Source organism: Saccoglossus kowalevskii, chromosome 19 (genome assembly GCF_978046115.1).
Source record: "Saccoglossus kowalevskii chromosome 19, keSacKowa6.1, whole genome shotgun sequence".
NCBI lineage: Eukaryota > Metazoa > Hemichordata > Enteropneusta > Harrimaniidae > Saccoglossus > Saccoglossus kowalevskii.
Window position 1 is genome coordinate 30,579,548 of NC_140659.1, and position 17,470 is coordinate 30,597,017.

A 17,470-nucleotide genomic window follows, 5' to 3' on the forward strand; every position below is an offset into this window, starting at 1 on the left:
ACCATACCACTAGTCGACAGATAGTTTTCAATCAAGCAGAGAAATGCTTCACAAGCATAGAGTAAAGAGCCCAAGCACTTGTTAGTTTGTAAACAATGATAATCTTGCATAACCATACATTATACAAAATCTAGTAGAAGTTCAGCATGAGAAAAAAAACACAGCTGCAGTGTAACAAAGAAAGTGTGATTGGACAATTTCATTTATGGGAGATGACGCTCAGAATAGGTATGTTATATTAATATTGTTCTTATCATGTACATTGTTTTTTTTCTCTCCAAGCTCCCAATTCTCCGAAATTAAATAGTCCACGCACAATCCTGATTACATTGCACTAATACTGAACAAGTTAAATATAATTTAATGTACCTGACTAATACTTAAAAGTTTACGTCTGCATAATGGTGATATATGAGAATTATTATCTAAAGAGTAAATGGTTACTTTTTGAGTGATGCATGAAAGGATGTGGATGCATTACATATCAATGTCATTTTTATCTTGATAATATTATGCATATATCATATGCATACACTTAATGCAACAATCAATGCAGGGATATATATCTTAATGCTATAAATAAAAGTGTAATCCTTATTTTGAGGATGAAGATTAAATGTTAAATTGGGGGGGGGGTTGAATTGGAAAATGTCCTGTGACAATGAGTTATTTAAAATCTAATGTAAAATAAGTTTCACACAATTACAGGGTTTGTAAGGGTTCACTCTGGCTAGCCATATTCTAGAACATTACCTTAATTTGCCTCTCAAGCTTCTCGCATATCTCACAAGTTATAAATGGGAGATGCCGCGAAGCCTGTGAACCATAATTATCTTACTCTTACAAGAAGTGTGAATAAATGGTCAAGTAAGCAGAAAGTGTAAGAAATAGAATGTGGGAAAATGTCTGAACTGAAATTTAAGCCAAGGGAAAAAAAAGAGGATGATGACTTGGGGACCATGTGGAAACAAGAATACTATATCAATATGTGGATATGTGACTGTGTCTGACAGCATGCATGTAAAATGATCTTACACATGCATACTCATGTAAATTATTTCATTCAGAATTGAAAAAAATATAATGGATATATATCAGATTGTAGAAGATCTCAAATGAAGATTCATGCTGAGTTGAGATACACATTGATACCTGAGATGATGCTTGACTGGTGGTTCCATCAATATGAACATGCTCAGGACAAACAACCTGAATAACAGTTGTATCAAGGAAAAGAAATATTTCAGGTGATATAGAGAAGATACAAATTCAGAAAAAAATCATGCAACATTTCTCTCCCAAGATGTACCATTTCAATTCAAAAGCATTTTGTACATGTTGGAAACAATAATAACTGACAAATATAAAGAAGTGAGTTGTAAAACTAAACTAATTTGTTAAGCATCTCAAAGTAAAATTGAGCAATTGTGACATTTCTAAATGTATACAAGACCAGACCACCCCTCAAATCACACAAAAGGGAATTCATTTCATAGCTATTCTGTGAGCAAAAACATCCATGCACATTCAGGAAGAAGAGCTAATGGGATTTTCATCAATCTAAGTTGATTTATCAGGAATATCTGTTTAGTAAAATCTTGAAAGTAAATTAAAAACAAACATTTTTTTGGGACATAGCGGAAACATAGGTGCAACAAAATCTTTGCAGTTGTGCATTTTTCCTGTAAGTAAGAAACAACAAAATTAGCAATGCAACAAAATCAAAAGCGGGATTTGCATCCAGGGAATATTTGTGGGTGTTGCTGTTACCTCTGGGTCGGCATCATAAACGGGAATATCAGTATCATCAGAGGGCTGCCACAGGAGAAAAAGTTAATTAGACATATGGAACAATTTATGTATGTAACAAATGATGCAAAGATATGTTAAATCAAATGTGATTAGTATCAAAAGCACATTTTATGAGAAAAATCCATGCTTTGTCATTGAGAATGGGATGAGAAAAAAACAACTGCAATTTTAAACCTTCAAGTGCTTTTGAGCGATTTTGTGCAGTCTGTATCTCCCAACAATGGAAGGTTGAAAAACCTTAAAACAATAACTCAATTTTGAGCATGAAAAATATCTTGCATTCAAAGGGTTATTAACAAACAAGCATGGGAGTTAGACATGGTAGGAATTTACAGCTTGTTCCTGAAAGGGAAACAATTACAATAGTATTTGAAAGCATGTACGCAAAAAATCATGTTTCATTCCCAGCCATGCATACTCATCTGCAAGAAAATAGCAAAATTATTCAAATCATCATGAACACACATGTGAAATGTGTACTTTACCTCACATACACCACCTTCAGTACTTTCTGCAAATTCTGCAGCCTGATCAACTATTGATATCTCTCCCTCAATTTTAGACAAGTCAACCTCATCGTTTTGACCTAATTCTATTTCAAATTTACCCCCACCCTCATGATCATTTATTACGCTCTCTGGTTCTATACATTCAGAAAGGCTGCTTCCTGTCAACTCTGTGGCTTCTTCAGCTTCCACAACACCCAATTCTATATCTGACCTATCTGCTTCAACTTCTGTTACTGGTCTTGATTCTTCCATGACGATTGGTGTCTGTGCTGCTTCAACAGAGACAACTGCCATTTGAACATTCAGAACTTCTTCCTTTTCATGAGATTCTTCCAATGTTTTAGAATCATTAAATTCAAATTCAGGTTGAGTATCTATCCCAGTTGGTTCCAACTGGATTCCTGGTTCTACAGAAGGTTCAGGCTGATGTTCAGCTACCATCTCAGTTGGAATATCTTCAGGTTCTTTTGGAGATTCACCTTCCACTTGTTTGGCAGAAGGCTCAACTTCTGTTTCAGGCTGCAGTTCAGCTTCAATCTTAGTAGGCTCAATGAATGGAACATCTTCTGGTTCTTTTGGAGATTCACCTTCCACTGGTACAGGAGGTTCAACCTCTGTTTCAAGCTGCTGTTCAGGTTTGATCTCAGTGGGTTCAATGAATGGAACATTTTCTAGTTCTTTCACAGATCTGCCCTCATCTGGTGCATCAGGTTGTTCAGCTTCAATATCAGGAAGTTCAATGGGTGGAACATCTTCTGGTTCTTTCTCAGATTCAGAATCACCTTCATCTGGTTGTGCAGGTGGTTCCTTTGGAGATTCACTTTCCACTGCTTCTACAGAAGGTTTAGCCTCTGTTTGAGACTTCTGTTCAGCTTCAATCTTAGTGGGTTCAATGGATGGGACATCTTCTGGCTCTTTTACAGGTTCACCCTCATCTGGTTGTTCAGGTTGTTCAGGAGGTTCAACCTCGGCTTCAGGGTGATGTTCAGCTTCAACCTCAGTTGGTTCAATGGATGGAACATCTTCTGGCTCTTTCACAGATTCGCCCTCATCTGAAGCATCAGGCTGCTGTTCAGCTTCAATCTCAGTAGGTTCAATGGTTGTAACATCTTCTGGCTCTTTCACAGATTCGCCCTCATCTGAAGCCTTGGGCTGTTGTTCAGCTTCAATCTCAGTAGGTTCAATGGTTGTAACATCTTCTGGTTCTTTCACAGATTCACCCTCATCTGGTTGTACAGGATGTTCACTCTCTGTTTCAACCTGCTGTTCAGCTTCAATCTCAGTTGGTTCAATGGATGGAACATCTTCTGGCTCTTTCACAGATTCGCCCTCATCTGAAGCCTCAGGCTGTTGTTCAGCTGCAATCTCAGTAGGTTCAATGGAAGGAACATCTTCTGGTTCTTTCACAGAGTCACCCTCATCTGGTTGTACAGGATGTTCACTCTCTGTTTCAACCTGCTGTTTAGCTTCAATCTCAGTTGGTTCAATGGATGGAACATCTTCTGGCTCTTTCACAGATTCGCCCTCATTTGAACCCTCAGGCTGTTGTTCAGCTTCAATCTCAGTAGGTTCAATGGTTGTAACATCTTCTGGTTCTTTCACAGATTCACCCTCATCTGAAGCCCCAGGCTGTTGCTCAGCTTCAATCTCAGTTGGTTCAATGGATGGAACATCTTCTGGCTCTTTCACAGATTCACCATCATCTGAAGCCCCAGGCTGTTGTTCAGCTTCAATCTCAGTAGGTTCAATGGTTGCAACATCTGGTTCTTTCACAGATTCACCCTCATCTGGGTGTACAGGATGTTCACTCTCTGTTTCAACCTGCTGTTCAGCTTCAATCTCAGTAGGTTCAATGGTTATAACATCTTCTGGCTCTTTTACAGGTTCACCCTCATCTGGTTGTTCAGGTTGTTCAGGAGGTTCAACCTCGGCTTCAGGGTGATGTTCAGCTTCAACCTCAGTTGGTTCAATGGATGGAACATCTTCTGGCTCTTTCACAGATTCGCCCTCATCTGAAGCATCAGGCTGCTGTTCAGCTTCAATCTCAGTAGGTTCAATGGTTGTAACATCTTCTGGCTCTTTCACAGATTCGCCCTCATCTGAAGCCTTGGGCTGTTGTTCAGCTTCAATCTCAGTAGGTTCAATGGTTGTAACATCTTCTGGTTCTTTCACAGATTCACCCTCATCTGGTTGTACAGGATGTTCACTCTCTGTTTCAACCTGCTGTTCAGCTTCAATCTCAGTTGGTTCAATGGATGGAACATCTTCTGGCTCTTTCACAGATTCGCCCTCATCTGAAGCCTCAGGCTGTTGTTCAGCTGCAATCTCAGTAGGTTCAATGGAAGGAACATCTTCTGGTTCTTTCACAGAGTCACCCTCATCTGGTTGTACAGGATGTTCACTCTCTGTTTCAACCTGCTGTTTAGCTTCAATCTCAGTTGGTTCAATGGATGGAACATCTTCTGGCTCTTTCACAGATTCGCCCTCATTTGAACCCTCAGGCTGTTGTTCAGCTTCAATCTCAGTAGGTTCAATGGAAGGAACATCTTCTGGTTCTTTCACAGAGTCACCCTCATCTGGTTGTACAGGATGTTCACTCTCTGTTTCAACCTGCTGTTTAGCTTCAATCTCAGTTGGTTCAATGGTTGTAACATCTTCTGGTTCTTTCACAGATTCACCCTCATCTGAAGCCCCAGGCTGTTGCTCAGCTTCAATCTCAGTTGGTTCAATGGATGGAACATCTTCTGGCTCTTTCACAGATTCACCATCATCTGAAGCCCCAGGCTGTTGTTCAGCTTCAATCTCAGTAGGTTCAATGGTTGCAACATCTGGTTCTTTCACAGATTCACCCTCATCTGGGTGTACAGGATGTTCACTCTCTGTTTCAACCTGCTGTTCAGCTTCAATCTCAGTAGGTTCAATGGTTATAACATCTTCTGGCTCTTCCACAGATTCGCCTTCATCTGAAGCCTTGGGCTGTTGTTCAGCTTCAAACTTAGTAGGTTCAATGGTTATAACATCTTCTGGCTCTTTCACAGATTCGCCCTCATCGGAAGCCTCGGGCTGTTGTTCAGCTTCAACCTCAGTTGGTTCAATGGAAGGAACATCTTCTGGTTCTTTCGGAGATTCACCTGCCACCGGTACAGGAGGTTCAATCTCGGTTTCAAGCTGCTGTTCAGCTTCAACCTCAGTTGGTTCAATTAAAGGAACATTTTCTAGTTCTTTCACAGATCTGCCCTCATCTGGCGCATCAGGTTGTTCAGCTTCAATATCAGGAAGTTCAATGGGTGGAACATCTTCTGGTTCTTTCTCAGATTCAGAATCACCTTCATCTGGTTGTGCAGGTGGTTCAACTTCTGTTTCAGGCTGCTGTTCAGCTTCAATCTCAGTAGGTTCAAAGGTTGTAACCTCTACTGGCTCTTTCACAGATTCATCCTTATCTGGTTGTTCAGGAGGTTCAACCTCTGCTTCAGGATGCTCTTCCGCTTCAATCTCAGTAGGTTCAATAGATGGAACATCCTCTGGGTCGTTTTGAGGTTCACCTTCCTCTGGCTTAGGAGGTTCAACCTCAGTTTCAGGCTGTAGTTCAGCTTCAATCTCAGTAGGTTCAATTATTGGAACATCTTCTGGTTCTTTCACAGATTCACCCTCATCTGGTTGTACAGGATGTTCACTCTCTGTTTCAACCGGCTGTTCAGCTTCAATCTCAGTAGGTTCAATAGATGGAACATCCTCTGGTTCTTTTGGAGGTTCACCATCCTCTGGTTCTTTTGGAGGTTCACCTTCCTCTGGCTTAGGAGGTTCAACCTCAGTTTCAGGCTGTAGTTCAGCTTCAATCTCAGTAGGTTCAATAGATTGAACATCTTCTGGTTCTTCAGGAGGTTCACCTTCTTCTGGCTTAGCAGGTTCAACCTCAGTTTCAGGTTGTAGTTCAGCTTCAATCTCAGTAGGTTCAATTACTGGAACATCTAGTTCCTTCACAGATTCATCCTCATTTTGTTCTAAAGGTGGTTCAACCTCTGTTTCAGGCTGCTGTTCAGCTTCAATCTCAGTAGGTTCAGTAGATGGAACATCCTCTGGTTCTTTTGGAGGTTCACCTTCCTCTAGCTTAGGAGGTTCAACCTCAGTTTCAGGCTGTAGTTCAGCTTCAATCTCAGTAGGTTCAGTAGATGGAACATCCTCTGGTTCTTTTGGAGGATCACCTTCCTCTGGCTTAGGAGGTTCAACCTCAGTTTCAGGCTGTAGTTCAGCTTCAATCTCAGTAGGTTCAATGGATGGAACATCTTCTGGTTCTTTCTCAAATTCACCTTCATCTGGTTGTACATGAGGTTCAACCTCTGTTTCAGGCTGTTGTTCAGCAATCTCAGTAGGTTCAATAGATGGCACATCCTCTGGTTCTTTTGGAGGTTCACCTTCCTCTGGCTTAGGAGGTTCAACCTCTGTTTCAGGCTGCTGTTCAGCTTCAATCTCAGTATGTTCAATAGATGGAACATCTTCTGGTTCTTTCACAGATTCACCCTCATCTGGTTGTACAGGATGTTCAACCTCTGTTTCAGGCTGTAGTTCAGCTTCAATCTCAGTAGGTGCAGTAGATGAAACATCCTCTGGTCCTTTTGGAGGTTCACCTTCCTCTGGCTTAGGAGGTTCAACCTTAGTTTCAGGCTGTAGTTCAGCTTCAATCTCAGTAGGTTGAAGAGATGGAACATCTTCTGGTTCTTTTGGTGATTCACCTTCCACTGTTACAGGAGGTCCAACATCTGTTTCAGGCTGCTGTTCAGCTTCAACCTCTGTATGTTCAATGGATGGAACATGTTCTGGTTCTTTCTCAGATTCACCTTCATCTGGTTGTTCAAGTGGTTCAACCTCAGTTTCAGGCTGCTGTGGAGGTTCAATCTCAGTTTCAGGCTGCTGTTCAGCTTCAACCTCAGTATGTTCAATGGATTGAACATCTTCTGGTTCTTTTGGTGATTCACCTTCCACTGTTACAGGAGGTCCAACATCTGTTTCATGCTGCTGTTCAGCTTCAACCTCTGTATGTTCAATGGATGGAACATGTTCTGGTTCTTTCTCAGATTCACCTTCATCTGGTTGTTCAAGTGGTTCAACCTCAGTTTCAGGCTGCTGTGGAGGTTCAATCTCAGTTTCAGGCTGCTGTTCAGCTTCAACTTCAGTTTGTTCAATGGATGGAACATCTTCTGGTTCTTTTGGAGGTTCACCTTCCTCTGGCTTAGGAGGTTCAACCTCAGTTTCAGGCTGTAGTTCAGCTTCAATCTCAGTAGGTTCAATGGATGGAACATCCTCTGGTTCTTTCTCAGATTTACCTTCATCTGGTTGTTCAAGTGGTTCAACCTCAGTTTCAGGCTGCTGTGGAGGTTCAATCTCAGTTTCAGGCTGCTGTTCAGCTTCAACCTCAGTTGATTCAATTAAAGGAATATCTTCTGGTTCTTTCACCGATTCGCCCTCATCTGGTGCATCAGGCTGTTCAGCTTCAATAACAGGATGTTCAATGGGTGGAACATCTTCTGGTTCTTTCTCAGATTCACCTTCATCCGGTTGTTCAAGTGGTTCAACCTCAGTTTCAGGCTGCTGTGGAGGTTCAATCTCAGTTTCAGGCTGCTGTGGAGGTTCAATCTCAGTTTCAGGCTGCTGTTCAGCTTCAACTTCAGTTTGTTCAATGGATGGAACATCTTCTGGTTCTTTTGGAGGTTCACCTTCCTCTGGCTTAGGAGGTTCAACCTCAGTTTCAGGCTGTAGTTCAGCTTCAATCTCAGTAGGTTCAATGGATGGAACATCCTCTGGTTCTTTCTCAGATTTACCTTCATCTGGTTGTTCAAGTGGTTCAACCTCAGTTTCAGGCTGCTGTGGAGGTTCAATCTCAGTTTCAGGCTGCTGTTCAGCTTCAACTTCAGTTTGTTCAATGGATGGAACATCCTCTGGTTCTTTCTCAAATTCACCTTCATCTGGTTGTACATGTGGTTCAACCTCTGTTTCAGGCTGTTGTTCAGCAATCTCAGTAGGTTCAGTTGATGGAACATCCTCTGGTTCTTTTGGAGGTTCACCCTCCTCTGGATTAGGAGGTTCAACCTCAGTTTCAGGCTGTAGTTCAGCTTCAATCACAGTAGGTTCAATAGATTGAACATCTTCTGGTTCTTCAGGAGGTTCACCTTCCTCTGGCTTAGCAGGTTCAACCTCAGTTTCAGGCTGTAGTTCAGCTTCAATCTCAGTAGGTTCAATTACTGGAACATCTAGTTCCTTCACAGATTCATCCTCATTTTGTTCTACAGGTGGTTCAACCTCTGTTTCAGGCTGCTGTTCAGCTTCAATCTCAGTAGGTTCAGTAGATGGAACATCCTCTGGTTCTTTTGGAGGTTCACCTTCCTCTAGCTTAGGAGGTTCAACCTCAGTTTCAGGCTGTAGTTCAGCTTCAATCTCAGTAGGTTCAGTAGATGGAACATCCTCTGGTTCTTTTGGAGGTTCACCTTCCTCTGGCTTAGGAGGTTCAACCTCTGTTTCAGGCTGCTGTTCAGCTTCAATCTCAGTATGTTCAATGGATGGAACATCTTCTGGTTCTTTCACAGATTCACCCTCATCTGGTTGTACAGGATGTTCAACCTCTGTTTCAGGCTGCTGTTCAGCTTCAACCTCAGTTGGTTCAATTAAAGGAACATCTTCTGGTTCTTTCACTGATTCGCCATCATCTGGTGCATCAGGCTGTTCAGCTTCAATAACAGGATGTTCAATGGGTGGAACATCTTCTGGTTCTTTCTCAGATTCACCTTCATCCGGTTGTTCAAGTGGTTCAACCTCAGTTTCAGGCTGCTGTGGAGGTTCAATCTCAGTTTCAGGCTGCTGTTCAGCTTCAACTTCAGTTTGTTCAATTAAAGGAACATCTTCTGGTTCTTTTGGAGGTTCACCTTCCTCTGGCTTAGGAGGTTCAACCTCAGTTTCAGGCTGTAGTTCAGCTTCAATCTCAGTAGGTTCAATGGATGGAACATCCTCTGGTTCTTTCTCAGATTTACCTTCATCTGGTTGTTCAAGTGGTTCAACCTCAGTTTCAGGCTGCTGTGGAGGTTCAATCTCAGTTTCAGGCTGCTGTTCAGCTTCAACTTCAGTTTGTTCAATGGATGGAACATCTTCTGGTTCTTTTGGAGGTTCACCTTCCTCTGGCTTAGGAAGTTCAACCTCAGTTTCAGGCTGTAGTTCAGCTTCAATCTCAGTAGGTTCAATGGATGGAACATCCCCTGGTTCTTTCTCAGATTCACGTTCATCTGGTTGTTCAAGTGGTTCAACCTCAGTTTCAGGCTGCTGTGGAGGTTCAATCTCAGTTTCAGGCTGCTGTTCAGCTTCAACCTCAGTATGTTCAATGGATTGAACATCTTCTGGTTCTTTTGGTGATTCACCTTCCACTGTTACAGGAGGTCCAACATCTGTTTCAGGCTGCTGTTCAGCTTCAACCTCTGTATGTTCAATGGATGGAACATGTTCTGGTTCTTTCTCAGATTCACCCTCATCTGGTTGTTCAAGTGGTTCAACCTCTGTTTCAGGCTGCTGTTCAGCTTCAACCTCAGTTGGTTCAATTAAAGGAACATCTTCTGGTTCTTTCACTGATTCGCCATCATCTGGTGCATCAGGCTGTTCAGCTTCAATAACAGGATGTTCAAAGGATGGAACATCTTCTGGTTCTTTCTGAGATTCACCTTCATCTGGTTGTAGAGTTGGTTCAACCTCAGTTTCAGGCTGCTGTTCAGCTTCAACCTCAGTACGTTCAATGGATGGAACATCTTCTGGTTCTTTTGGAGGTTCACCTTCCTCTGGCTTAGGAAGTTCAATATCAGTTTCAGGCTGTAGTTCAGCTTCAATCTTGGTAGGTTCAATGGATGGAACATCTGGTTCTTTTGGTGGTTCACTTTCCACTGTTACAGGAGGTCCAACCTCTGTTTCAGGCAGTAGTTCAGCTTCAATCTCAGTAGGTTCAGTAGATGGAACATCCTCTGGTTCTTTTGGAGGTTCACCTTCCTTTGGCTCAGGAGGTTCAACCTCTGTTTCAAGCTGCTGTTCAGCTTCAACCTCAATTGGTTTAATTAAAGGAACATCTTCTAGTTCTTTCACTGATTCGCCCTCATCCGGTGCATCAGGCTGTTCAGCTTCAATATCAGGATGTTCAATGGGTGGAACATCTTCTGGTTCTTTCTCAGATTCCCCTTCATCTGGTTGTTCAAGTGGTTCAACCTCAGTTTCAGACTGCTGTTCAGCTTCAATCTCAGTAGGTTCAATAGATGGAACATCTGGTTCTTTTGGTGGTTCACTTTCCACTGTTACAGGAGGTCCAACCTCAGTTTCAGGCTGTAGTTCAGCTTCAATCTCAGTAGGTTCAATGGATGGAACATCTTCTGGTTCTTTCTCAGATTCACCTGCCACTGGTACAGGAGGTTCAACCTCTATTTCAAGCTGCTGTTCAGCTTCAACCTCAGTTGGTTCAATTAAAGAACCATCTTCTGGTTCTTTCGCAGATTCGCCCTCATCTGCAGCCTCAGGCCTTTGTTCAGCTTCAATCTCAGTAGGTTTAATTATTGGAACATCTTCTGGTTCCTTCACAGATTCATCCTCATTTTGTTCTACAGGTGGTTCAACCTCTGTTTCAGGCTGCTGTTCAGCTTCAACCTCAGATGGTTCAATGGAAAGAACATCTTCTGGTTCTTTCTCAGATTCACTCTCATTTGGTTGTACAGGATGTTTACTCTCCGTTTCAACCTGCTGTTCAGCTTCAATTTTAGTTGGTTCAAAGGATGGTACATCCTCTGGTTCTTTCAAAGATTCACCCTCATCTGGTTCTTCAGGAGGTTCAATCTCGTCTTCAGGATGTTGTTCAGTTTCAATCTCAGCAGGCTCAATGAATGGAACATCTTGTTTCGTTGGAGATTCACCTTCCACTGGTTCAGCAAAAGGCCCAACCTTCACCTCAGACTGCTGTTCAGCTTGAATCTCAGTTAGTTCAATGAGTGGAACATCCTCTGGTTCTTTTGGAGCTTCAGTCTCATCTGGTTGTGCAGAAGCTTCAACCTCAGTTTCAGGCAGTAGTTCAGCTTCAATCTCAGTATGTTCAATGGGCGTAACAATTTCTAGTTCTTTAAGAGATTCACCTTCCACTGGTTCTGTAGAAGGTTCAGCCTCTGTTTCAAGCTGCTGTGCAGCTTCAACCTCAGTAGGTTCAATGGGTGAAATATCTTCTGGTTCTTTCAGAGATTCACCCTCATCTGGTTGTTCAGGAGGTTCAACCTCTGCTTCATGGTGCTGTTCAGCTTCAACCTCAGTTGGTTCAATGGTTGGAATATCTTCTGGTTCTTTCACACATTCATCCTCATCTTGTTCTACAGGTGGTTCAACCTCTGTTTCAGGCTGCTGTTCAACTTCAACCTCAGTATGTTCAATGGGTGGAATAATTTCTGTTTCTTCCACAGAATCACCTTCCATCGGTTCAGCAGGCAGCTCAATCTCTATTTCACATGGTTGATCAGCTTTAATTTCAGAAGATAGGATTAGTGGAACATCCTCTGGTTCGTTTGGAGCTTCAGTCTTATCTGGCTGTGCAGGAGGTTCAACCTCTACTTCAGGCGTTTGTTCGGCTTCAATATCAAGAAGTTCAATGGGTGGAACATCATCTGGTTCTTTCACAGATTCATCCCCATCTGGTTCTGAAAGAGCATCAACCTGTGCTTCAGGCTGCTGTTCAGCTTCAAATTTAGTTGGTTCAATGGATGGAATGTCTAGTTCTTTCATAGATTCACCCTTGTCTATTTCTCCAAGAGGTTCAATCTCTGCTTCAGGCTCAACTTCAATATTGGTAGGTTCCTTGGGTAGAATCTCCTCAGGTTCCTGGTGAAGTGGAGTATCAAATTGCCCTGCTTCCGTTAGTGCCTGGGCTTCTATTCCAGGGTGTTGTTCTACCTCAATCTCTGTAGGTTCAACAAGTGAAATATTATGTGGTTGTCTTAGAGATTCGCCTTCCTCTAGTTCTGTTGGATGTTCAACCTCTATTTCATACGTTTGATCAGCTTCAATCTCAGAAGGTAGAACTGTTGTCTCAACTACGTCTGGCTCTGTTGGTGGTTGAGCTTCTATTTCATGTTGATGCGGAGTGAGTGACACCAGTTTTATTTCATTTTGTACGTACTGCATTTCTTTATTCACAAGATCAATTTCATCTTCTTCAGATTGTTCTTCAAGTTCTCTTAAAATATGGTCATCTTCTATGCATTCAGGAAGGCTTTGTATGTCAGGCTGTTGCTCTGCATCAAACTCGGTAGCTTCTTCTGGTTCTTGTTGTGCTGGAAGCTCAGCCCCAGATTCACGATGTTGTTCGGCTTCAGTGTCTTCTGGCCAATCTATTGATGGCTCAGTATAAGATGAAATATCAACCCTATATTCCCTACTAATCTCACTTATTTTTGTTTCAGCTACACTTTCAACTATTCTAACAATATTGTCTGTACATAAAATATGACTTTGATCTGAAAGAGGGAGAGATTCAATGGCGACAGGTTCTGCAAATGCTTGGTCAGATGTTGATTTAACCTATATCCAGCAGGAAAAAAATTTGCATTATTCATACAGTGTTATTAAAATGTAAACACTATTGAGTATACACTTGAACAAAACAATACCATAAAGACAAAACACACCAACTATTTAGAATATCTGAACTTCCTACCTCGGGACAATATTCATCAGGCTCCCTGGAAGTGGGGACTGGACCAATTGCTATCTCTGCTATGCCCTAGGCAAACAAATCCATTTATATATTAATGAACTATGAATACTAACTAAATATTAACTCAACTGTATGTATACAAGTTTATAATACTCTAATCATCACTGTGTCCTCTAAAAAGAGTAAGTTTGTGTCAAATTGATTGCTGCTGGGGGAAGGGGGGGGTGTCTTCAAAAATAAAAAGTATTTGACTGTGGATATGACTTGAAGTGCGAAATGTTGTGGTCCCTGATTTGTTTTACATTTATTTGGTTTATAAAGTTTTCTAAATTTCAAATTCTGTAACTATAATGTTTTGCAAGATTAATCAATTTTTTTTTGCATTAATCATATGTGAGGGAATTAACCAAGCTAGTTGCTTCATAGCAAATTGCAGTGCGTCAGTGGCACATCCTAATGGCTTAGAAGAAACATGTGTACATGCGAAATTAAACAAACTCATGGATTCAATTTCCTTGCCACAGAGACATATAAAATCAAATGGCCATCACCTTAGCTAAAATATGACTATAGCTCTATCTTGTGCAAGTAACTAGGCTCACCTGAGAATACGCCTCTGGTGTAGTTGGACTTTCTTTGCTCACTGCTATCTCAACAGGAACCTAAACATTAACGATAACAATTTCCATGACTCTATAACTGGGTGAATTCAGTTATGTGTGAAAAAGTGTAAATAAAAATCAACAACAAAACATTTGTGAAAATCCTAAAAGACAAACAATGGCAGGAGTAAATGCATTCGGATTAATGAAATTATAAAATAAGAAACATCTATATCAACAAATCTTAATAAAATAACAAAAGCCAATAATAGGCCACACGTTCATGTCACAATTCCTGGTACTTTTGTTGGTATGTAAGCATCACACACAATTGGAGCATTTTAATGTACATTTTTGCTTACTCAAACAAATAATCATATCTAGGAAACTGTGCCCAAAATATTAATTTTTATACTAATGAAAGTACCAGGATGTGTGACCTTTAGGGGTCATAAATGTACCAGGATGTGTGACCTTTAGGGGTCATAAAAGTACCAGGATATGTGACCTTTAGGGGTCATAAAAGTACCAGGATGCGTGACCTTTAGGGGTCATAAAAGTACCAGGATGCGTGATCTTCAGGGGTCATGGAAGTGACATATTAGTTATTGACATAGGAAAATTCGAGCTGAAAAAGGGAACACAAAACGGCTACAAAATAAAATGATACAAAAAGTGACACATTTCTATAATAGTGCAGCTAGAGTGTAAATAATAGGGTTAGGTAGTAAATAGAACAATACAACATGACATGCACAAGTGAGGATGTCGATATACCTCAGAAGGTCCCAGGAAATCTTCTGACGCCTCTTCTTTTTCTGGGGTTGCCTCCTGTATAGACAGAATAAAATTATTTCTGGTTATGTGATGCACAAAACACTTCAGTCCCGACTCAATTAGGCACATAATATAAGGCTGTTATTAATGTCGAAAAATTGATGCTGCCTGGTAAAAAAATATAATAATCAAAAGTTGATTAAGGGTAAAAATGAACAAGATAAAGTACTTGACATATACAGTAGGAAGTTTATACACATCTGTTGTCAAACTGGTGGCACTTGTTTATCAACACCAGTCGGTATAAACAACGACAACAAAGTTTGATAATAATCATCAGCTACAATGTCTGCGACTTTGAGAGAATGTGTTTTATCTTTTGATGTATGCTTCATGTTTATTTTGGCTATTTAATTTAAAAAAAGCAAAGGCTGACACTTTCCAATTGTTGAACTGCACTGATTTCACTGTAATATTGAAAATAACTAAAAAATAAATGAATAATATAATAACTAACACTATAGACAATTTTGACACAACATGCATGCTGGAAACAAACAACATATATTGATGCAAGACCAGTACCTCAGACACTGTAATGTCAGGCTCTGATATGTCTTTCTCATCTTTGTAATCCTGAAGGAAGGAGGTGACAATGATTGTGAGAGAGAGAAAATATTTTTAAATATGAAAACAAATTTATTAAAACGCATGGAAATGAAGAGTCAAACATAATGGATGTACCTGATGGAAAGTTTCAGTTATAACAATTTCCTGATGCTGGCATGAAAGAAAAGAGAGTATAATGAAGTTACTTCTGTCCGCAAACAATTAGACAAGATATACTGAAATTTGAGAAGTCAACAATCAAGGAGTACCTGTGTTTTTTCATGAAGATACTGACTTTCAAAACTAACAACTTTTTCCTTTTCTGGTGTCTCCTACAATACAGATTAAGAGGAATAGTTATTAATTAAAACAAGGACAGGATCAATAATAAACGTTATAAAGTCAATGAATTAATTGTGCAATACCTCTTCCATCTTTTCCATAATTTCTTCATTAAACTCCTAGAAAGAACACAGAGGGAAAAACATAAAATTATAGTTAAACTATTAGCACCTTGCCTCCTTTTTTTTTAATTTGTAGAATTATCAATAAGGAAAAATATTACAATTACTTGTCTCTGGTTTCTAAAAATAAAATAGAAAGCTTTTCCATCTAACAAATAATATTTACTAATTGTCTGAGAAAATATTTTAAAAAAGATTGAGAGTTGATGAAATAAAGCACTTGAATAGGACTGACTTGTATTACCTCGGCAGCTTCAGCATCAACTATTTCCCATTCCTCCTCATCTTCTTCCTCTTGTTCTTCATCCTGCCCGAAAGGATGGTTAGACAAAATATAATACCCACAATCTACAAAATAATATGAGCGTACAAAATTCACACAAATTTTGATAACATAAATATGTTATCATACCTCGTCAGGAGCAGCCATTGCACCAAGGGCTTCATCACGTGGTTCCTAATTAAAGAGTGGAAGGGAAAAGTAACATTTGAAAGTCTAACAAAGAACAGGCAGTGTATAAAAGATAAATTTGAAAATATAATCAATATACATGAATATTTTGCTTTATATACATCTAAAATTCAAATTATAGACTTATTTACTCATCTGTTTATATATCACATTTATTTTAATATTATTATATGTGTATATGTTTATCGTGAAATAAACCTCATTCATTCATTCATTCATTCATATAGCAGTAATAAAGCTCAAGCAATATTGATAGTGAGCAAACTTTGTAAGTTTGAAATATCCAACAGCTGATTACCTCAGCATCTTCAACAACTTCCCAGGATTCAGTCAGTTGTTGCTCTTCCTCTTCCGGCTCAGGTTCAGGTTCCTGTAATAAAATCTTCCTCATCAGTACACAGGTGTCGGATGTCAAGCATCACCAATAAAAGTCAAATAAAATGAAATAAACAATTCACAGAAAAAATAGAGCACTGTACCTCAATAGGTGCTGCTTCACCAGCCTCCGGTGATTCAGGGGATTCCTACAAATTGGAAATGTGTCACTTTGTTAAAGCCGCACAATTCCAATATCTACACACTTGCTGGGAATATTAACATGTCTATTGATAATCTTAGTAATGCCTAGTATCTAAAAGCACTAATTCAAAGAATTTTCATGGAAATGGTGCTGTTAGCTGCCATTTTAAAAATATCATCCTCATATTTTACCACACATGGCAAATGCATATATACATAGTACCAAACATGGCAAATGCATATATACATAGTACCAAATATAGCAAATGCATATATACATAGTACCGGTACCAAATATGGCAAATGCATATATACATAGTACCAAATATGGCAAATGCATATATACATAGTACCAAATATGGCAAATGCATATATACATAGTACCAACTATGGCAAATGCATATATACATAGTACCAAATATGGCAAATGCATATATACATAGTACCAAATATGGCAAATGCATATATACATAGTACCAAATCTGGCAAATGCATATATACATAGTACCAAATATGGCAAATGCATATATACATAGTACCAAATATGGCAAATGCATATATACAAAGTACCAAATATGGCAAATGCATATATACATAGTACCGAATATGGCAAATGCATATATACATAGTACCGAATATGGCAAATGCATATATACATAGTGCCAAATATGGCAAATGCATATATACATAGTGCCAAATATGGCAAATGCATATATACATAGTACCAAATATGGCAAATGCATATATACATAGTACCAAATATGGCAAATGCATATATACATAGTACCAAGTATGGCAAATGCATATATACATAGTGCCAAATATGGCAAATGCATATATACATAGTACCAAATATGGCAAATGCATATATACATAGTACCAAATATGGCAAATGCATATATACATAGTACCAAATATGGCAAATGCATATATACATAGTACCAAATATGGCAAATGCATATATACATAGTACCAAATATGGCAAATGCATATATACA

At 39.7% G+C, this 17,470-nt stretch overlaps 1 protein-coding gene across 1 annotated transcript in view; it reads right to left on the minus strand.

Moving 5' to 3' along the window:
• LOC100372108 (uncharacterized) overlaps positions 1–17,470 on the minus strand; it is a 122,622-nt gene that overhangs the window by 16,686 nt on the left and 88,466 nt on the right. Inside the window, exons 46-59 of the mRNA XM_085493793.1 lie at positions 16,433–16,477; positions 16,252–16,323; positions 15,894–15,938; positions 15,726–15,788; positions 15,443–15,478; positions 15,287–15,349; positions 15,153–15,188; positions 14,994–15,044; positions 14,409–14,462; positions 13,632–13,691; positions 13,030–13,095; positions 2,298–12,893; positions 1,771–1,815; positions 1,153–1,209 (exon numbers count right to left, since the gene is read on the minus strand). Coding sequence (XP_085349919.1) covers positions 1,153–1,209; positions 1,771–1,815; positions 2,298–12,893; positions 13,030–13,095; positions 13,632–13,691; positions 14,409–14,462; positions 14,994–15,044; positions 15,153–15,188; positions 15,287–15,349; positions 15,443–15,478; positions 15,726–15,788; positions 15,894–15,938; positions 16,252–16,323; positions 16,433–16,477 — 11,289 coding nt within the window. The remainder of the gene's footprint in view (positions 1–1,152; positions 1,210–1,770; positions 1,816–2,297; positions 12,894–13,029; positions 13,096–13,631; positions 13,692–14,408; positions 14,463–14,993; positions 15,045–15,152; positions 15,189–15,286; positions 15,350–15,442; positions 15,479–15,725; positions 15,789–15,893; positions 15,939–16,251; positions 16,324–16,432; positions 16,478–17,470) is intronic.